The sequence below is a fragment of the Petromyzon marinus genome, chromosome 1 (assembly GCF_048934315.1).
Source record: "Petromyzon marinus isolate PM22_M1 ecotype Great Lakes invasive population chromosome 1, UKy_Petmar_22M1.pri1.0, whole genome shotgun sequence".
Taxonomy (NCBI): domain Eukaryota; kingdom Metazoa; phylum Chordata; class Hyperoartia; order Petromyzontiformes; family Petromyzontidae; genus Petromyzon; species Petromyzon marinus.
The window spans coordinates 28,582,608-28,604,609 of record NC_133667.1 but is presented as its reverse complement, the minus strand read 5'-3'; the positions used below and the strand labels follow the sequence as shown (position 1 = coordinate 28,604,609).

The 22,002-nt window shown below is 40.0% G+C and overlaps 1 protein-coding gene across 2 annotated transcripts in view; it reads left to right on the top strand.

The window, feature by feature from the left end:
• The window catches only part of CCDC171 (coiled-coil domain containing 171), a 41,944-nt gene that overhangs the window by 1,026 nt on the left and 18,916 nt on the right, over positions 1–22,002 (top strand). For both annotated transcript variants that reach the window (XM_032947693.2, XM_032947702.2), the window contains exons 2-22: positions 807–876; positions 2,426–2,576; positions 3,728–3,902; positions 4,396–4,586; positions 4,690–4,836; positions 4,983–5,075; positions 5,360–5,520; positions 5,910–6,048; positions 6,293–6,392; positions 7,865–7,971; positions 10,980–11,069; positions 12,753–12,953; positions 14,877–15,044; positions 16,422–16,610; positions 17,412–17,958; positions 18,155–18,274; positions 18,464–18,690; positions 18,909–19,079; positions 19,650–19,841; positions 20,148–20,293; positions 20,750–20,804. In XM_032947693.2, coding sequence (XP_032803584.2) covers positions 809–876; positions 2,426–2,576; positions 3,728–3,902; positions 4,396–4,586; positions 4,690–4,836; positions 4,983–5,075; positions 5,360–5,520; positions 5,910–6,048; positions 6,293–6,392; positions 7,865–7,971; positions 10,980–11,069; positions 12,753–12,953; positions 14,877–15,044; positions 16,422–16,610; positions 17,412–17,958; positions 18,155–18,274; positions 18,464–18,690; positions 18,909–19,079; positions 19,650–19,841; positions 20,148–20,293; positions 20,750–20,804 — 3,438 coding nt within the window. In that variant the 5' untranslated portion in view covers positions 807–808. The remainder of the gene's footprint in view (positions 1–806; positions 877–2,425; positions 2,577–3,727; positions 3,903–4,395; positions 4,587–4,689; positions 4,837–4,982; positions 5,076–5,359; positions 5,521–5,909; positions 6,049–6,292; positions 6,393–7,864; positions 7,972–10,979; positions 11,070–12,752; positions 12,954–14,876; positions 15,045–16,421; positions 16,611–17,411; positions 17,959–18,154; positions 18,275–18,463; positions 18,691–18,908; positions 19,080–19,649; positions 19,842–20,147; positions 20,294–20,749; positions 20,805–22,002) is intronic.

Below are 22,002 nucleotides of genomic sequence, written 5' to 3'. Positions count from 1 at the left end.
GTTCTTTCGGTAAAGTCACGTTGAAGGGAAACAATAAAATAATAAAATATATATAAAAAACAATACAATTTTCACGACGTTTCGACTGTAACACAAACAGTCATCATCAGGTGTGAAAACCAACGGCAAGAAACATTTGAAAGCAGTGGCGGTTTGTATTGATTTATTTTTAAAACGTCAGCACCACGGATAGCGATTTGACAGTTTGTTTAGATGGACGAGTCCATCTATGTTCGGAAAAGAGGAGGGGGGAGACGAAAAATTAATGTATGCTGTCTGAAAGCCACCGTAAGCGTGAACAATCAATTAAGACCCGAAATGGTTTATCAAATCCTTCCAATGATTGCTAAGCCAGAATCCATCTTCTCGGTCGAAATTGTCTCTGTGCTTGTATATGTGGATAGCCTCAGGAACGGAATCTCTCATGATATCCCGATGACTTGCAAAGAACCTCTGTCTTGGAGAAGTCAATGTCATGTGGTTCTTTCGTGACTTTACCGAAAGAACTAAGAATATAGGGTCCGTAAACTTAACGGCTTTTGAAACGGTGACAGTGGCCCCGGCCGCGGGAATGTGTAATTTCCAAAATGACTCTGGATCGCGGCAAGAGGTGAGCATCGCGCCACTTTTGTCGGGAGTGTGGAGACACTCCTGAGTGCCGCTGGAAACGGGAGTGAAGCAGTAGCATTGTAGTGAAACTATAGCGGATATATGGCATGAATGCAATTTTAATACAGCTAGTGTAATGTGTTTTGTTCCGTTGCTGGTAAACATTTGAAGAATATGTAATTTTCATTAATCCACAGATATGGAGGCTGTCAGCAGTGCTTTAACGCAGTCACTGCGCCTTGACAGCAGCGATCACGACGTACACGGGTATGTGTTGTTTTTAAACAATAGTTTTTAACTACTGTATTGCAAATGCATGGAACGGTTGGTTTAGCATGGCTTCCAATGTTGGCCAGAGTTGGTTAAAATCGAGCACTGTATGTCATCAGGGTTTCCGATGTGGTTTTCGCACTATTGCCAGTTGTCTGCCAAAACATCACTTGGTAAACTTTACTCGTACTGTACTTTCCAACATTCCTCCAGTTCCTCTTCTCAAGTCTCCGCATCTCATCCCCTCCCTCTTCCATTATTTTCGCCAACCCTTGCAGCATCTCTTAGTAACCCTTTCAATTTATTTTCACGATACCTTTAACCACCCAAAACGACCACATTGTATAAGGGGCCGTCCATAAATGACGTCACGCGATTTTGGACGATTTTTGACACCCCCCTCAAATATGACGTCACAAAGTGCTGCCCCCCCCTACCCGAGAAAAATAAAACATGCTTTAAATCGCTTTAAACTATTGTCATTGTAGTGCGTATTTAATGTGGCGCTGCACTCTGATGTTGTAGGAGAAACTATGTATTATTTTTTTTATTTAATTAAGTAGAGCGTATTCTTGGTTCTTTCGGTAAAGTCACGTAAGGGAAACAATAAAATAATACATTTTCTTGCTGTGGTTTTCACACCTGATGATGATTGCTTGTGTTGCAGTCGAAACGTCGTGAGAATTTTATTGTTTTATATTTGTATTACTTTATTGTTTCCCTTCTACGTGACTTTACCGAAAGAACCAAGAATATGAATCCCTGCAGTCACGAAAGCTTTAAATCAAAATTTAAGTAGAACGTGTTGTTCATATTTATTTAAAGTTGCGCATTTTGATGTGACGTCACATTTTTCAATCCCCCCCCCGTCACACATCGTCACAAATGTCTGACCCCCCCCCCTCTAGGTGCGTGACGTCATTTATGGACGGCCCCTAAGGAGTTACAGTATAATGGTTGTTTTTGCTATATTCCGATGCAATGTCTAGAGGTAGTGAGTGACACATGCACATGAGCACAGAATATTGATTTGGTGAGCTTAAAAGATATCAATATTTGCATAACCAACATAAGCATCTGCAAGGGTGGTTTCCTTGCAGTTTGTCCTGACGATTGAGTCCGTTTGCAATATAGTGGCTTTTTAAGTAGCAGCTTTTGCAACTGCAGTGCCACACCCTTGGCTGACATGCTTAATGGTGACAACCGCTGGTGGATGGTCATGGATTCAAAGTCGAACACGTGTAGGATATGAATACCGTACTGCTATTTTTGTCACTCTGAAGCCGTAATACAACACTGTATGTGATGTTTTGCGGAGTAATTTTTATTTGGACAGTTTTTATTTCGAGACTTTTGGTACTTTTATTTGTCGTGAAACTCTATTCTGCCTTTTCAGTGTTCATTAGCATTAAGTATGCATCTTACGAGGTTTCTTATCTAGTTTTCAAATATGTTATTTAATTAAATTGACCTTTTTTTACACTGCACAGTACGTATGTGCTTTTCAGTGTTTACATGTCTGCTAATTATACCTGGTTGTTTTTAGGTTGCAGGACACTGTACATCTTTTGCAGTCTCAACTAAGGCAACTACAGGCAGACAATGCAGCTGAATTTGAGACAATCACAGACGTTCGTCGGAAACTAAACCAGTCTGAGAATGAAAAGGTGGAACTTACAAGCAAACATAATCAAGAGGTAAATTCCACTTGAATATCTGTTTTACATGTTTGATTTTGTAGGTATGGAACTATTGGAGGCTTAATTTTCTTGAGGTCAGCTACGCACAGTGTTTTCCGAAGGAAATAACAATGTTCGGCAACCGGACCTTTGCCGTTGCCAGCCCATGTGCCAGGAACGATGTGCCAATCCACGTTCGAGCTGCTGAGTTGCTGCCATCATTAAAACAACTCGCTCAAAGTTACTCGCCTTGTGAATGGCATCAAGTGGCACTGCATCTACTTGTCATAATGGACTCATTAATGTTGTCGTTTGTGCAATACCCTTGAAATGGCTTGCCATGTTATGGCGCTATATAAATGATCCTTATTATTTTTAGAGTGTGTGTGTGTGTTACAAAGGAAATATTTGGCTATGGAGGTACCTTAGTTATAAAGTTATGTCATACAATGACAAACAGTAGATATTTTTTTCATCTACAGTTAGGGAAAGTATTGTTAGAAATCAAAACCATCGCATGAGTTCCAATTTGAAATTTTAATTATTGATATATTGTATTGGTATCTAATTGAGGCCTCTGTTGACTTAATCTGCAGTTGATTATCATTATCAGCAGCCTTAGACAGATTGAGATAGTTGAGCCATGTCAGATAATAAATACTTGTCAATAAAAATTGGCCCAACAGCAAAACAAAACTAAATGTGATTATTAATTGATTTTGTTAATCAGTTTCCATTTATTGTCTATTTATTTCGGTAGACACTGCACCGCCTCTCTTTTGATGTGATGTGGGGTTGCTGTGGGTTGTTCATATTCTGAGCCGGAAAGTGTGGATAAACAAATAGCATACATGTTTTGCCAGTCGATCCTCTTTGTGTAAAGGCTTGGAAATTCGGATGAATTTGCCACCATTTTTGCATCACCCTTTTTTCCTACGCAAAATGTCGGGTAATATGAAGAATCATTGAGAGGATAATATATGTTGTGCAGATAGATTTGGGAGTGTCAATAATATGATTATAGGATCATAGGTATTTATTTAAGAAGATTTTCGATATTATGTTAGCGTAATTTGTACCTTAGTTTACTTTTCAAAGCACGTTCTTACATGTAACTGCACAGTTGATTGTACCTGTACGTATTTGTGTATGCATTTTCATATATTTAGGTCCTAATTTTGGACAGTCAGGTGATGAGGCTACGAGCTGAGCTGGAAAAGGGTGAGGCACTCCGACAGGATTTGGAATATGACCTGGCCCTGAGCAGGAAAGAGGCATGTGCAGAAAAACGCCTATTTGAGGAGAAAATCGTGCTTGCTGTTAAAACAAATGATGAGATGAAAGGTATGTTTTGCCTATTTTGTTTCCAAAACAATGACACAGCATGCAATTATTATGTCTGCTTTTACATTTGCTGAACAAAAAATTCCACAGAGTTAAAAAGCTGTAATATTTGTTGGCATAGCCAGACATTTGTAATAAATAACACACATTACAGTGAACTAAGTTTTCATACACAATTTAGATTTATATATAAAAGAATGTTATTTTCTTAGCAACATGTAGGGAATCAGGCATCCCATATCCATGGAGTACCTGCTGTGCTTTTCAACAGATATTTCCTTCCACAGTCGTGCAAGTGGCATAAAAAAGCACTCAATTGCCATCACACTGATAGTTTGTGCACAGCATGAGCCGTGTGAATACAGCATGAGGTACTTAAGTTTTGGTGATTCAGCAAATGGAATTATTAAAAACGATGAACCCCTCATTAAAACTACAGTGCTGTATGTTCTGCAGTGACATTTATATGCATGTGTATGACATGCGTTTACAGCGTATGCCTTAGAGTTGCAGCAGAAGGTGTCTGACCTGGAGCGAGCACTGAGGATTTGCAAACAGACGGCAGAGGAAGAGCAGTGCAGGCTTTGGCTGGATTTGGACAGCCAGAAAAAATTAAACAAAGACAGTCACTCTCAGATGAAACGCATTTCCGCTGAACGTGTCCAACTAGAGCAAGTTATAAAGGTACCAAATGTTTGAAATAATATGACTACGAAGAATGTTGTCACTTAATTCATTGAACTGGCAGTGCTATGATCAAAGCCAACACCTCTCTCCTGTGGGACAGGAACAGAAGGAGATGCTGACTAAGCTTCAGTCCACTCTGCATTTAGCGGAGGAAGAAAAATGCAAACAGAGTGAAGTCTTGCGTCGGCAAACCTGCGAACTTGAGTCTTTTTCTCAAAGGGAGGCCAAGATGAAAAAAGATTTAGAGGTAATTAGGAAATGTTGCTTGTATATCACCCATGAAATGTAAAACATGGTTGTTAGTGCCTGGGAAAAATATAGCTACTTTTACGGACATATAAATTGATGTTTGCTTTTACAGTTTATTTACGGAGTTTTTTTTTTCTTCTGCAGATTGCCCAGCAGAGATTGAGGAGCTTGGAAGACAGCAATGAGGCAGAACGTGCTTCTCATCTGGAATCTAAGTTTAACTCAGAAATAGTGCAGGTAGATGTGACTGTTGTTATACAAATCAACAGCAGAGGGTGCTAAAATACCAATGTTTTGCTTGAAATAATTGCACACAATGAACGAGTTGACTTTCCGTAATACAATAAACATGGATGATTTCACACGATTATACTTGAGTCTTTTATCAGGCTTTCGTTTGCTCAGTAATTCAATGTGTTTTCTACAAAGTACCTGTTAGACCTGTAGTTCATTTGAAAGAGGTAGTTTTTAACTTGCTAAAAAATTCACATTATATTTTACTTTGTCTTTGGCCATTGCAGCTGCGCCTCAGGGACTTGGAGGCCTCGCTAGAGGTAGAGAGGTTGGCCAGAAGCAGTGCCGAGTCCAACTTGGAGATGATCCGAGACCAGTTCAGACAGCTGGAAATGGCCTATGAGAAGGAAAGGGCACAGGTGCAACAAACCGCTGAGCGTCTGCACCAGTAAGTGTGGTGTGTGCTCAAACCACAGCCGTGCTTAATATGAAGTCGGTGTGTGAAATTGGGATAGCTTCCCAGACATGGTGACTATTCCTTGGTGGCGTGGATTGTCTAAAATTCCACAGTCTAAGGTGTCTATGGATTCTAAACTTTACGAGTACAAATGCGTTTAGAAAACTCATGAACAACACACGTGGTATTTATTAATTTGGTAGATATACGTAGTTGGGAAACATTTTTGCGGATAACCCCTGAACTGATCATAGTTTAGTTCCAAAAAATTCAAAATTCTCTGGACAAGTGGAAAATCTATGTAATACTGCTTTGATTTTCGTGCCAAAATTTCCTCCAAGTTACTGTTTGAGACAACAGTTAATTTACTATACATGCAGATTTGAAAAGGAGTCAACGGCCATGGTGAAGCAGATGTCCCAGGAGATGGAAGACAAGAAGAAAAGTATCGCAGATCTCTCAATACAGCTGCAGACAAATGAGAAAATCTCAGCCAACTTCAACAAAGAGCTTAACTTGGTAAAGAAACCTGCAGTGTCATTATTATTACAATTATTGTTAGCTCTGAAAAGATCACGTATGTAAATTGAACAAATATACCCGGTAACTAGTTCACAGATACGTCATGCGTCTCCTGTGCTTAATGAAATAAATGGTATAATCTGTATTTTGTTCATCTTATATAGATTTACCATAGGTGAATATTGATGTTATCGAAGGGTGAAGAGTGAAATATGTGCATGATGGATTTTCTGCTGTATAGGCCAAGAAAAGGCAGGCATACCTGGAAGAGACGTATGAGGGACACATCCGAGATTTGGACATGTTGCTGGAGAACTTTGGAATCGCTTCCTTGACACCTGGTCTGTTTAAGTTTGAAAGACTGCTGATGTGTCCTTTAAAATGTGCTTTTTAAAAAAAGTATTTTTAAATGTTAAATCAGTTACATTAACTTTTAAAATTAATGAAAATATTCAGTACATTTGGCACTAATTGGAGTGCGAATAAAATGTGCGAAGCAAATATTGCAAATGTGATATTGTTTTAAATTGTGAGTGCAATATTCATTGCAACAAATGTGGCATCGTTAAGTAAACTGAATAATTTAGTTTCAACGACACATCAAAAGAGTAGTGCAATTATATGCAGCATATATAAACAATGAATATGTATAATTCTAAAAAATTGTTTTATGACAATATTTAATCAAAGTTGGCAGTGCTGGGACTATTTGTCAGGGCTGAAATCTTTTGGTCCCTTGTGAAATAAAAGCACAATTTACTAAATGTTAATGTACAACAGCTGGCTGTCACAGTGCCTTGTGCACGTAAACAGCAAGTGATGTGATTTTCATCTGTGTCAAGACAGCAGGATACCCCCTGCAGCAACAAACATTGCAGAGATATCACGTCTACTGTGGGACTTAATATGTTTTGGTATGCTTGGGTAGTTTTTATTTGTGTTATTTATTATTGTTATTTTTTTATTATATTTTAATCAATTTCTAATCATGGTCATGAGTTATTATCACACTGCTTATCCATAATCATGAAAATCTTTAAACCCTCTGCATGTAAACATAACCAAGTGTTAATGTAGATATTTGTTTGGGTTTGTGGCTGAAAAACAGATGTTTATACCCTCAATAGAGGGGTGTTCTTTCCGGCCTTGGAAAGCTGCATGCTCTTACTTGCCTTAGACATCTTAGGCTTGTCATCTCTGTCTATTGCTGTAACCATTTTTATTCAATTTAATGTCTCTTGCCATGGATGTTTCATCTGTATTTTGCTTCCTCTATTTGGTATCCCATTGGCATTCTTTTGTTAAACCACATCTTCCTGTACCTGTTCTGCATATTATTTTATGTCACTGGTTTAAGCTTTGTTTTTGTTACATTTAAATGATTAAATAGTAAATCATTCATGTAGAAAGGAATGCATGTGGATAGTTTGAGAAATACATTTTCTTCATCTCAAGCTATTTCATCTTTTCTCTTGGATCATTTCCATGCTGACTGCATTTGTTTGGTTATATCTGAAGCTATAGCTTTCTACTAACTTAGCTTCACTGAAAAATACATTGATAATTAAAGACCCTTGTTCCGTGTTTTTTTTTGCCTGATCCTGAGATTTATGTTTTCTAACTGCTTGCTGTTTTTACTTTACATTCTTATTGCCTCTCCTTTCGCAAAATTCCACGGTATGAAAGTTGCAGGTTTCAAGGCACTAAATTAATCATGTCGCGGCGAGATACATGTTGCGGATCCTGCCATCGGTCCCCTCTCTGCTGTCTTTTTGCGTCCTCTCTCCATATCTTTTGCTTCCCTTTTTAACAGCGGCGCATACGGAGCAAGAGAAGGGCCAGGGTCCCTCGGCAGTGCTGCAGAGCCTGCGGCTCACCCTGACAGATTACCAGGGCCGCTTGCGAGAGAACTCTAACGAGGTAAGGGGGTGGCGGGGGGGGGGGGGAATGGCTGCAGCGGGCGCATGACTGTAAGCAGCCCAGCAGGGGACGTACAGCCTGCGGTCATTTACCGCGAAGCGGCAGGATGCCACAGGGTGGGCACTGGGAGCAAAGGCTCCAATTGCTACGCAAACAGTTGCATTCATCAACTCGTTTTTAAGTCCCTTGCTTACAAGAGCCATTGCAGAGTAATTGCAGGTTTATGACGTAAATGAACACACACAGTTTTTATTTGTCGACCGTGTGCATTTTTTTTTCAACATCGAAGTATGAAGGTAACTAGTTTCACACTGAGGCTGGAGGAATTTAGATTCAGGGAATCTCTGTGAAGAGGCAGCATTTGACTGCAGGAGGATTGGACTGTAGGATAAAAAGAATGATAAAAATGTCATCTGCACATCTACAATCAGGTGTAGCCAGTGGCACTGCAGTACAGATTTGTTTATGATATTTACACTGCTGGCGCTACTATGTGCCACAGTCTCCAAGTAAGAAGAACACTTTGAGGAATTATTTTGTAGTTTTGAAAGAAAAAAGTTACACTTTCAAATATTTCTGAGGTATATTTTATCATGCTTCAGAGTTTGCAGTTTTTATTTTTTTATTTTATTTATTTTAAGCAATTATCGTTGTGAATTTATGTTGCAGTTTTAAGGCCAACCCTGGGTTGTTAGCCAGCCCAAGAGGGGCACTGATCAGCTCGCACCATGTCCTACCACCCCCTGCCCAGGACGGGATAATTGATGTGCTTTGGGGCCCAGGCTCCGTTTCAGCACACCTAGTTAATTTCCCTTGCCCCGCGGCCCTGCGCTGTAAATCTGTTGTTGGTGCTTTAAGTAATGACCGAGCAGATGCTTGGAGAGAGGCTGAGATTTAATAAACCTGATCTTCTCTCTCTGCATGACTTCATTACGTGCTGGATTAACTGATGGAACATCTGGAAAAAGGGGCCTTTATTGCCGCTTGCTCTGGCGGAGGTGACACGAGACGGCCTGCTCTGGGACAGCTCGGACTGCAGTTCCTGGCTCCACGCCGCAAATTATCTGCGAGCAGAGAGGCCGCCCTCCGGCAGTTAACGTGGTTCTTGAGCAGGAGAGCCAGAGAGTGCTGCTGCTGCCACAGACGGGAGAGACAAATGAGTGCGTCTCGGCATGTACTCAGCGAGGATAATTTGTGCTGTCGCGATGAGGGATGAGGGGGAAAGGGCGTCCATGCAGGCATCTGCAGAGATCCATACGGGGGTCCGTGTAGCCAGGGTCAGGCTGCGTTTCACCCAGAGAGTCTCATTACTGGCCAAGTGTGGGCCTCGGGAGACCACAACAGTGGGACTGAGGCCAAAAGCCAGCAGCACTGAGTGATCTGGTGGTCTAATTACGAGCACAGCATTGGAGTCCCTTCAGTTTTTAAGAAATCCTTGTAGCTTTTTGAGAGCGTAATTGGTAAAAAAAAAATACGAGCACACCACATTTACTTTGAAACAGATGTTACCATGTTTACATGTTTGGCAACTTTTTTTTGGAGATGTTTATAACACAGGTGGATTTGAGGTAGCGAAGGTACAACATCAAAGAACACCTTGCATTACAGTATCAATTCAAGGGATATTACTTTACATTTCTTCACATGTCGGATTCTTATACCATCCAGAATTCAACTGAAATAGGTTTTAGAGTAAACCCAATCCTGGATGTGGTTTTTGTATTAGGTCATGTGTTGGTCAGCGTATTATGTTGCAATATAATAACCTATAAGATGCACAAAAATATGCGTGTAACACTTTTAAAATGTGTTCAGGTTTTAAAAGTAGGTGTAGATGATAGGACTCTGAATGCCCCTAAAGAGCCATATGCTCTACAAGACAGATGTTAACAGTGATTCTAACAGTCCTTCATATTTCAGAATAGGATTTTATGCTTGCTCTGATGCGGCACTTTGGCAGTGGCTGCTCCTCATTTGGCAGGTGGAGTGGTGGAGCCGTCTTTGTTTGCTGTGAAAATGATGATGATGCATTTACGCCAATATCAAAGCCTTTATTTCGTATTAGGGACCGTAATCCCTGGCAGTCAGAGTCATCCGGAATGTGGCATGCGCAATTGCAGGAAGCGCGCTAATGTTTCTGTACAGTTGCTTACATACATACTTAATGGATAAAAAAGCGTTGCAATAAAAACTTGTGATCCTCATTGAAATTAAATTGATCCTTTAAGTAGTTAAATGCAAAAGTTCAGCACGTTGTTTCATTTTACAGTTTAAACAATGCAGTTAGGCTATTACATGTCTGCTATTTAATGCATTTTAAGCATACATTCTTTGTTTTCAATTAATTGCAAGGTATTTTATGTCTGGTATGTGGGTAAAACATCTTGTGAGTCAATTCAAGAGCATTTTTGAACCCAAGAGGACATAATGCTGGCGAGTGTATGGTTTTGTGTGTAATAGATGAGGTGTGAGAAAAGGATCACATCCTAACAGGCCTGATAGATGCTCTGCCACCATTCTTTGCACCCATGGCACCACACATTGTCATGTTGTGGCTTCGCTGTTACATCCATACAGCTTAAATATTTAACTCTCGTCTGTTCGTATAATCATGCAAAAATGACAGTTTAAGAGGAGGAACATTCAACCTAATGGTAGTGCATCCATTTTCTTCATGGAAATACTAAATTTAGTGATAGCGCATTATTCTAAGCTCTAAGCTTCTAAAACATCAAAGAAATAATATTCAGAGATGTGATGCTAGTACTACGTTGCACTGCTTGTATATATGTTGTATTGCTTTGCTTAGCATTTCTATAGATTGTTGCGGCCTTTTTGATACACAACTGTCACGGAAATAGATGTCTCGTAAAAAAATAAACAAAAGTTTGTTTTGTATCAGGTATGTGTACAGAATATCATTGAGCACTGTTTGGGTGATTGGCTTTATCTCAACTGTAATATAAATTTGATGACATGTTTCAGTGCTTGTGCTCTTCTGTTTGCAGTTGGACAAGATGAAGCGACTCTGCGAACAGATGAGAGAAGAGTGCCAGTCCTCTAAAGAATTGGCTTGGACACGCAACAAAACACTGGAAGTAAGCCTAAATTACAGATAGCATTGGTTAGAGATCATTTTTTAGATAGACTGTGTTAAAAATTTATACTGCCTTCACTGAGGATGATTTTTTTTTTCTCTGTAAATGTTACAGGCATCAAGAAAGGTCAATGCATCACTCTCACTGCCCAATAATAATCATGTTTCATAATGATCATTACCCGTTCTATACTTTGTTCCACTTAGATACAGCAGTGTGCAGAGGTTGGACCTTTCAAGAGGGGTTTTAAGCACTCGCAAAAAGGGGTATACTGACAAATGTTTACTCTGGCTGCGATGTGGAATTGTCCACCCTGCTCACAGTATGAGGGACTGTTTGAGTTTCCAGCCCATTCCCAGATGTACACCCCTCCATTCTTCTGGCTAAAGATGAGCCACCTGCCTCAGAGCCACTACCATAAAATAATCCTCTAAAACAAACATTTGCGATACCACAACAAAAACTATACATCAAACATTTCCTCACATGTCCCATGGTGAGTATACTAAAGCTATATACATTTACGATGGCAAATAAAATGTAGGAAAAAAAAGATATATCTCATAAAGCTCTATTTAAAAAAATATAAATGAAGGAAATTATGTTTACATGTATATTGCACATGAGGTTGGTGCAGTGGTGTAGTGGTTAGCAAACTGTTATGAAACCCATTGGTTTGAGATTGATTCCCAGCCATGGCTAAAATTGCTGTTGATTGACATCTGAACTGGTCCTGAGCCCCCTCTTTATCAACCCACACTCAAGAGTGTGGTGAAATATGGTCAAACAACTATCACTTCTCTCAGGAGTTGATGTACAAAGGGCTGAAATTAGTGTTTTCTATTTCAAACTGCATGCACATTTTTAGAATTAAACATCTGCAATGTGTTGGTATAGTGGTAACCCAACAATATTTAAATACTCACCTCATAACATTTTAAAATTGTAATTGTCATCAGGCTCCATGGTGTTAAGTGCAGTCTCAAACCTATTAACTCTACCGTTCTGGCCTCTCTATTTATGTGCTATAAAGAAGGTTCATTGCCCGAAACATCACCTATTTTATAATTTTCTTTTAAGGCAGTGTTATTAACGAATATGTTGTTTTTCCCCAAATATACTATAATTCTTTGAATTAATATGAAACCAATGTACGCACTATAAAATGTAAGAATGTAATGTTGCTTTGAAAAGAGTTCTTAAAGTATAACTGCATTCTTTGCATGTCTACTTGTTAAAGTCATTGGCCACTCAATTTATTTTCTCTAAAACAATCTGGTCAAAAATGTATTCAATTGGAAACTTTGTAAGATTTTTTGTTTTCTATATAATTGCAAATAACTAGAACAGCGGCATTTGGACACACACCAGAGAATGGCAGGGCTCGAGTTCATGGCCCATTGACCTTTTAACCATGAAATCATTCCCACGTGGAATGTTGTGGTGTTGGACCACTAAACTATAAGACAACCTAACAAAAGCATCTGCACATTGACATTGAGGTGATTGATAATTTCCCTTTACCAATATGTATGGAAACTATATCAGTCATATAGTATTGTAGTGATATTTTAATACAGCATTTCGATCAATATATGTGTTTATTCTCCACTTACAGTCTTGCCAATTAAAAGATAACTAAATTGTACTCGGCATGAGTATTAAGTTGCTCACTGTGTGCAGGACTTACAAGCACAGTTGCTTGCAGCGAACACTGAAGTGGTGAACCAGCGCGCCCAGGCAGATGAACGCGTTGGGTCCATGGCATCTCTGCAAAGCGAAGTGCAGAGGCTGCAGGCCAGTTGGGATGCGGAGAAGGCCCACTCTGCTGATGCCTACACACAGCTCAATAAGCTGCGCCAGGCCTTTGAAGAGGACGTGCAGGTGGAGTGAACTTAAGAGCGCACGCTACTCTCTTTGACCGCTAAGCCACCAAAAGGTTGTCGACTAGGCCTTTCCCAAGGTCAACTCATTGAATAACCTCCACTTTTTTGCAGATGCGCAATCAATTTGTAATGAATTTTTTACTTTTGATTTAAAGCTTTCGTGACTGCAGTAATTCATATTCTTAGTTTTTTCGGTAAAGTCACGTTGAAGAGAAACAACAAAATAATAAAATATATAAAACAATAAAAAAATTCTCACGACGTTTCGACCATAACTCAAACGGTCGTCTTCAGGTGTGTTGGTTCGCATAATTTTTAATAAATAAATAAATGCGCCGTTTAAAAATAAATTTATGCGAACCAACACACCTGAAGACGACCGTTTGAGTTATGGTCGAAACGTCGTGAGAATTTTTTTATTCTTTTATATATATTTTATTATTTTGTTGTTTCTCTTCAACGTGACTTTACCGAAAAAACTAAGAATATGAATTTTTTACTGTTTGCCATTGCATTTCTCACCAAAAATTACCTTTGAATGCAATTACCCTGGTATTCAAAACTATAATATGTATCATTAGGTCAACACATTAAGTCCTTTTGTTTTTTTGGTACTATAAGGAAGCATTTCTTAACTGATGTGTTTTGTTCATTCTTAAATAGATCAATATGTTATTTTCTAACGATTCCATTATAAGTACCATATAATTGTTATGCCGATTGTAAAGTTTTAATGCTGGTTATTTGACATCCTTTTTCTTACACCTTGTTGACATTTAACATGGGGTATAGCTTAGATGACAATAGATGTATTTATAGTGCCTCTAAATCAACAAAGTGTGAGCATGCCACAAATGTAATTTTACAGAATTGTGTTGGCCACTTGCTTTGTATTTATATGCACTTGCACACCTTAGTAGCAGAAAATCAAAGTCAATTAGGTTAAGCTGCCTATTTTCTGAGGGCACAAGTTCAGAGCTCACGTAGAGGTTAGATAACACACTCAAAAAGCATTTGCTCTCGGATAGCAGCAGCTGCGAGCTGAAGTAATAATTTCAGGCTATGTGGCTAGGCATGTAAAGAATGAGTGTGCTGAACAGTGGGCATTTATCTGTCGTGACCCAGGGCTTCCATCACACGCTGCTCAATCCGTTTGGGTAACACATGAAGTGTGGTCGGGCTGGCTGTTTGTCCTGCTGCCAGCTCTCCACCGGTGTTCTGGGTGATGGATGCGACATAGCGTCCCACATTGCTTACCACTGCTACATGTCTCCATTGCCATGTGCTCATCACAGCGATACAACAGAGGTCTTAAATGATGCTGAGAAGGATAAAAAGACCCCAAATGCCCACTTTAGAACTGAATAGCAGATTACTGTAGAGGCACAAGGCAGATAACTTGGAGAAAAAAGGGAGCAACCTTAATATGCATAATATTAGGCATATACATTTTTTCTAAAAAGAAGTTCCTCCTAAAATAATAATATCTCAATGGGATCGTGGTGTAAAATTGAGCTCGAATTGACTATGATTTGAAAAAATGTTCACCAAATTATTTTTGATATACCCATGCCGTCTATATAATATTTTAAGACTTGGAATCTTACATTGCATGGAGCTGGTTACAATCTTACAATTCTGTCATCTGCAGTATCTCAGTCTAAAAAAATACCACTCCCATTACTACACTGATTAATTCTGCATTCCACAGGGCATATATAGTATTAATTAAATGGTCTAGAATTATTGCTGCCACCAATAAATAATCAAGTGCACTCAAATTTGTCTTATTCAAGTTCTAGGTGGTGAACTACTGTATTGGTATTGATTTTGTCTTTTACTGCACAGTTTCGAATAGGTTCCCAAAATGGTATGCATTGTATAATGGAATAAACAATACGCACCTCCTTTCCCTGCGTAGGAGAAGCTGACCTTCCTGCATGAGCTCTACCAGCGGCTTGTGGCAGGATGCGTGGTGATTCGCCCTCCCAAAAGCATCCTGGGACAGTTTACATGGGCTGAGCTGTGTAGCATTTTGCAGGAGAATGTGGACGCTTTAACAATGGACCTCAACCGTAACCTGGAGAAGGTGACAAAAGATGAAGTACTCTGAAGGCCCAGCACCACAATCTTTCATCTCACTGGCTTTCACACGTTAAAACTACTACACTGTTAACGTTGGCAGGCGATGTGTGCTGCAATCGCAATGCGAGATGATATTGATACCGATTGTTGATGTACATTTAAGCTATGACTACAGAGTATAAGCAAAAATTGTTTAAATCCTTCATGTTATGCAAGAATAAATCTTGACTTAATGCTTTCGTGACTGCAGTAATTCATATTCTTGGGTCTTGCGGTAAAGTCACATAGATAGGTAGGAATGTACAAGATACAGCCTCAGCAGCCCTTGTACAATATGTGAGTGGTGTACCTCTCAGTGTCAAATTGTGGTGGATTTGAAACTCACGCTGGTGTGCTGTATGTGCAGCATGTGTTTTGGTGTTTTTTTCATGGTGCTGTGCTTGGTTTACTGAAATGCAAACAACCCGTTGTTAGTCAATGGTGAGCTGTTATGTGTTGCCATGTCTGAACGTTCATAGTGTGCATTCATGTCACTATTGAAATTAGGAATGTGTGCTTATACTTTCATATTAAATAGTTCAACCTTGTAGACATGCTATTATTTTATGACGACCTCCATTGCATCAGCAGCAAAACAAATCTAAAGAAATGCTTAAAAGGTGTGATGGCACGAATAAGCAGAGCTTCTGTTTATATGTGCCATGGCTTTTGTATAGAATCAGAATGTTAGAATGGAGGAATCCGATGAGCTATGAAGATCTTTTTCACAAATATCCAGTCGGAGTGGGTCAGAAGCTTGAAGGCATGAAGCTTGAAGCTTTATTCTCAGACATGCTTTAAGTGCACAGCAATTCGTTTCATAAGCATACACATTTTTATCTTTAAAAGTAAATTCTTAGATGGCTAAAGTGTGTGCTATCATTAGAGATAATTTAAATCCATGCAAACACCACTTAATATGTTTATTCATTTATTTTTTTCCTTACTTGATGCACAACCAAAATGTAACCTCTTTTTTTAAAGTGTGATCCTATGGCAGAATAGGGTCACATCCTTTTCCATATTCAACATTTTACATAAACATGACCTGTCATAAACAAATATTTATGCATATTTGGCAAGCAAGGTAGAATGTACATAAAAATGAAAAGCACCCCACAGGCAGGAAGCTGCATAGTCATTACAGAATAGGTAAAATATAAAATGACAAATATAATTAGTACAAGATGCTATGTGTTGTACAAAACCGTTTTTTTTCAATATTCCTTTTTCTTGTGACATGCAGCAAATATGCTAACGTGTTGTGTGGTGCACAAGAAACATCTGTATTTTTTAAATAGGACATTAATGCCTCAGCTAGGATTTGCTATTGTCCATGCAGGTGGCCCACCTTGAGAGATTGTGCAATGGCAAAGAGGAGGCCATGAAAGAGCTAAAGAAGCGGCAGGATGCTAGCGTCAATCGCTTGCTGGAAGGAATGCGGGAGAAGGAGGAGGGCTGGCACAAGGCCAAGGTGGCGCTGGAGCAGCACTACACTCGGCTGCTGGGCGAGGTGCACACGCACGCGCAGGTAGTGCCACGTCTCCTGAAGGCCACTGATTTTTGATGGGGAAAACTATTTCCCAGTATTAGCCCAAAGAAATCTTCACGGAGGGCTTGTTGCTGTATGAAAATGGTTTTCTGGCATATGAACTAATGGCCTCAATTACATCCGATTTCGCGAAGTTAATTTGTTGTGCACAAATAAAATCCCATATTTTTATTTCATATGGTATCTTGCAAGTGTTGGTCATGCAGGAAAGGGCCACATGTAGCAAGTTATTTTTCAGTTTTAAATTATAAATGTATTATACAATAAGTACAGTGCACATATCTCATCTATGGTTTAAAGTCATGCTTTCTGTATATACACTTTTATATCTGCACAGGGATGCCTGGGTTAATTGGTAGCATTGTCTGAAAACAGGTGCCAGGTATTGGAATTGGTATCTAACTTTGCCAACAGAGATAATGAGATCACATACAGAGTACTGTGAATTAATGTCTAGGGTTCAATTCTTTGGATGTTGTGTTATATAATTTGCACGTGTAATTAAACTTTTTTTAAGCTAACATATGTGCCGCAATTTTCTTGGGTCGGTAATTGGAGATTCTTTTACGGTACCTTTATTTAAAAGGAGTTGTTATCAATTGTGTAATTCAGAGAGAGATGATGGTGTTTATGTATTACATTCAGTGTAACAAGTACACACCCAATTCTTCTTAAGTATCCTAACTCTTGTAACTGAATATAGGCTTCTTGACAGTGTTAATAAATTAAACGTGCATTTATGGTGTTTTTGAACATCTGGCTTGTGTGTTTGATCTACAGAAGAGCCAAGCATCTGCAAGTGATCTCCGTGGGAAGGTGAATGAACTGACTTGCGAGCAAGAGCGCCTGATGGCAGAGCTTGTGAGCCTGCAGGAGCAGCTTTCCCGTGGCGTGGATGAGCGGGCTGCCCTGCTTACAGCCTGTGCCCTCCTGTCAGGTGCTATCATCCCATTACGTGCCCGAGCCCAGGCTCTTGCCACCCAGCGGCTCTTCCTGGCTCAGCGGGCTGATAAATGTGACCACTTTTGTAAACAGCTGGCTGCCCTAGGTAAGGCTTTGTCGCAAGAGCTTAAAGGCGTGCAGCAGAAGTCACCAGAAACAAGATTGGATGAACTGGCGTCTGCCTCAAAGGGAAAACTTGCGTCTTCTTCAAAAAGAAAGGGTCTGCTTCGATTTCGCTTGGCTGTGGTTGTTGTGCTTGGGGCCAATCGGCTGCAACGGCTGGGTGGCTCCACCCGCAGTATTTTCACGTGGACCGAGGGTACAGGGGATAATGGTGCCATGCTGGTCTGCACTGGAAAAGTCAAGCCCAGTGAAGGCCACATGAGTGAGTTATTCCATATTTTTTTCAAAATATATATATACTTTGTTCCAAATGTGAATTTATCTCAATCGTATTTTTTCCCAGAGCTCAGCCCCAGACAGCTCCAACTGAAATTTACCCTTGCTCACGATTGTTTTCAGAACCCTGCTATAAAGATATTCTGAGATTATGTACAATACATGTTGTTTTTGTGCTGCAGGCTCCAAACAAGCGACAAAAGACAGAGTGTTTGCTGCTTTAAGCTGGTTTTCCAGCCCTGAACTGCAAACAGCCATTATACATTCAATGAGTGAACTTCAGCAAGTCATCAAACAAACAGGTGAAGTGCACATAGCCTGAATGTCTTCATGCGTGACTGAAAGAAAATTATGAGAGTTGTACCATTTTGGGTTTTTGTATTAAACTTTCATGGACAGAAAGTGGGTTCAAGAGCAAAAAAAAAACTGCAGTCATTTTTTTATGCAGTATTTTACTGAAAAGTTTGTTTCATAACATTTTCTTTTTACAGAATTACATGGGGCCTCACTTGGACAGAGTATTGTCACAGCTGCACGGGCAGCCTTTGCTAATTTGTTGGACCATCTGAGCATTGAGATGGAGTGGTCTGTGGGTTCCAACAACCTGCACTATGAGTGGAGAGAGCCTGACTCACTTGCGTGGTTACTAAACCAGAGGTTGACCAAGATTACAGCGCGTGGTCATGGTGATGAGCAGTCGACTCAGTACACCATGCAGGTACATTTCATCATAATATATGTACATATCTTCAATTGCCAGTTTTGAAATAAAGCAAATCAATGCCAAAACATTTTTTGTTGTGTAAGGTGGGAGGGATTCATTATTAGCAATGCTGTGAACTCATTTTTACCATTTCATATAACTGATTTCAAAACTCTGAATGTTTGATAAGTGTAGCAACTTGCATGGGTGTGACTAGCATGTATATCTTGCAGCACTGTGTGGGCTTGGTACAAAAGCAGCTGCTGGAGTTCACAGAGAGACTGCATGCGGCTGAAGTGGAGCGGAGGGCTAACCGGCTGGAGCTTGCCCAAACCCGTGACTTGAGAAGGCACGCAGATCATTCTCGCAGCCTGAAGAAGGAGCTGCAGGAGCTCAGACAAGTGGTGAGCCACGACCTGGCATTAGCTGTCACGCCCTCACATCACCTCATAACCCATTCCGAGTTTTAACTATCTCCAAGGGAAGCCCCGCACTTACAATGGCTCTTTCCCTTCGATGTTAGCTTAACCATTATCTCAACAGTTTTCCATAATTCTGATGTGGGATGGTTTTGTCGGGCAGTAGCAGTTAATTCACCTAATTGTTTTGCACTGATAAGTACCACAAGATGCACTAGAGGGAACAGAGCTTGTAGCGTTTACTATGAAAACCAACTTTATCTTTGAAAATATGTTTTTCATTAAAAACATTAAAATAAACACAACCTTTTTTTTGCTATGCTCTTGTGTAACCAAAACAGTGTGTGTTGCCTCCAACACATGTTGGCTTCTATTGTTTTGCATGGCAGCGTGTGTATTGTTTATGTGCATGTGGTGCTCGTGTACAGTTTAAATAGTGTGTTTGTGGGTTTTTTAACGATGTTTTGCCTTGTCCCTGCTGTGTCTTGTGGTTTTGTTTCTGGATATTTTTTTCCAGGCCTTTTTTTGCATTCTAACCTATGCTGTTGTCTGCAGACTCAAAACCTCGTCCCAGTGGAGCAGTTTAACGGAGTGTGTGAGGAGCTGAAGAGTGCACTGGCCAGGGAGCAGCTGGCTCAGCACCTCCTCAGGGATCAGGCCCACCAGCTGCAGGAGCTTGGGGATCGCCTGCAACAGCATGCCAGCCAGGACACGGAAAAGGAGCAGACTCTCGCCGAAGCCGTCAAGGTGCCGTTAAAGAGAACATAATGTGGCAGCAGTGACTTTGGTTCTGTTATTTTTTGCCAACTGTAACAAAAGTCATAATGCTGTGTTTTTAATGGTACGAAGCTAACCGCGAAAGGTATGTTGTGTACGTCTATACATATGGTTAATTTATTTTAAACTGTTTGTGAATGTGGCAAAAATGTAGTCGTAACATAAGTCACATGTGAATGCAGTAAGTTTAGAGTAAGTAGGTGGTGGAAAATGTGAAAGCATATGCCCGTGTGATGTAACTACGATATGACTGAATGCAACTTGTTTTTGAATTAGGGCTTATCGGAGGCCAAGCTGGAGGTGCGGAGAAAGGAGCATGCCGTGCAGCAGCTCAATCGTCGTTTGGCCCAAATGGAGGATGAGCGACGGCGGTTGTACGATGCCATTAAGGGCACTGAAGATGTTCTGCGCAGCAGTACCAGGTGAGCAAAGGACTGTTCCAACAGGCACCTATTGTCAACGGCTCCACAGTGACGAGCGAAATTGATTGTCTTGTGCCGCATTTTACGCAGTACAGTAGTGGTATCCTTTATGCAACCAGGAGATGAAAATAAAGGTCCAGTGAGACGTGTGATGCATTTCATTTTTTTGCAAGGGTACCTTGGGCTACATGAAGTCAGTTATATTTCAGCAGAATAATGGAAAACATTTTACATTTAACAAATCCAAATTATATTTTACAATGGTTTGTATAGTCATAACGGCTCCTGCATGCAGAAAGGATTAGCTGATTTCTGTAAACCTAGAACATAAAAAAATTATCAGTATTGTAATTGTCGTATTTAATTGTCTTTCTTTCTGACAATAAAATGTGCACACTGTTTCATTTAATATTTATGTATACTCATTAAAACAACGATATATATATCTTTAACCAGGAGTAAGGAAAATGTGACAAATTACATGAAATGTCTGGACCAAAGTCTTCAGCAGGTAAGGCATGATTTTTGTACTTTTTTGTCTTGTTCAGTCACATGTTTTACATGTAAGCTAAATAATCGACTTTTTATGTTCACATTAGTATTATTATTGCTACTACATAATACAGTGTAGTTGGTTACTGTGTGGTGTATTTTTGCTATACGTTTGCCAGGATGTAAGCTCTCTCCCAGCAGGTAACTTGCTGACATCCGGTGGTTTTATGTAAGTCAGCATCAACACTGCTGAGCGGCTGAAAGTTTTGACCCCATGGCTGCTTACTTTGCGGACGTAAACAACCTCGGTTTGCACCTTGCGTCATGCAAGTGACAACTGGTCACTTGGGTTTCATCACTTTGCTAGCTCTATTGCCATTTCAAACACTCGTAACTTGCAATACAAATTGGCCAAAATATAGACCCTTTTTTTACCCAAATTTTTTTTCATGACATGTCAAGCTACTGCTGTATGAGGGCCTCTCCACGCCATACGGGTTGTAGGGTCTTCTTCTTGCATTAGGTATCAAAGCTCACTTTGATCACAACTTCATCCAGATCGATTTGCCTTTATCTGTTGTAAAAGACGGTCCTCAACAATGTGGACGGTTGTTCATTGGGCAGCTCCACAGTCACATACAGTGAGGGAAAAAGGTATTTGATCCCCTGCTGATTTTGTACGTTTGCCCACTGACAAAGAAATGTTCAGTCTATAATTTTAATGGTAGATTTATTTGAACAGTGAGAGACGGAATAACAACAAAAAAATCCGGAAAAACGCATGTCAAAAATGTTATAAATTGATTTGCATTTTAATGAGGGAAATAAGTATTTGACCCTTCTGCAAAACATGACTTAGTACTTGGTGGCAAAACCCTTGTTGGCAATCACAGAGGTCAGACGTTTCTTGTAGTTGGCCACCAGGTTTGCACACATCTCAGGAGGGATTTTGTCCCACTCCTCTTTGCAGATCTTCTCCAAGTCATTAAGGTTTCGAGGTTGACGTTTGGCAACTCGAACCCTCAGCTCCCTCCACAGATTTTCTCTGGGATTAAGGTCTGGAGACTGGCTAGGCCACTCCAGAACCTTAATGTGCTTCTTCTTGAGCCACTCCTTTGTTGCCTTGGCCGTGTGTTTTGGGTCATTGTCATGCTGGAATACCCATCCACGACCCATTTTCAATGCCCTGGCTGAGGGAAGGAGGTTCTCACCCAAGA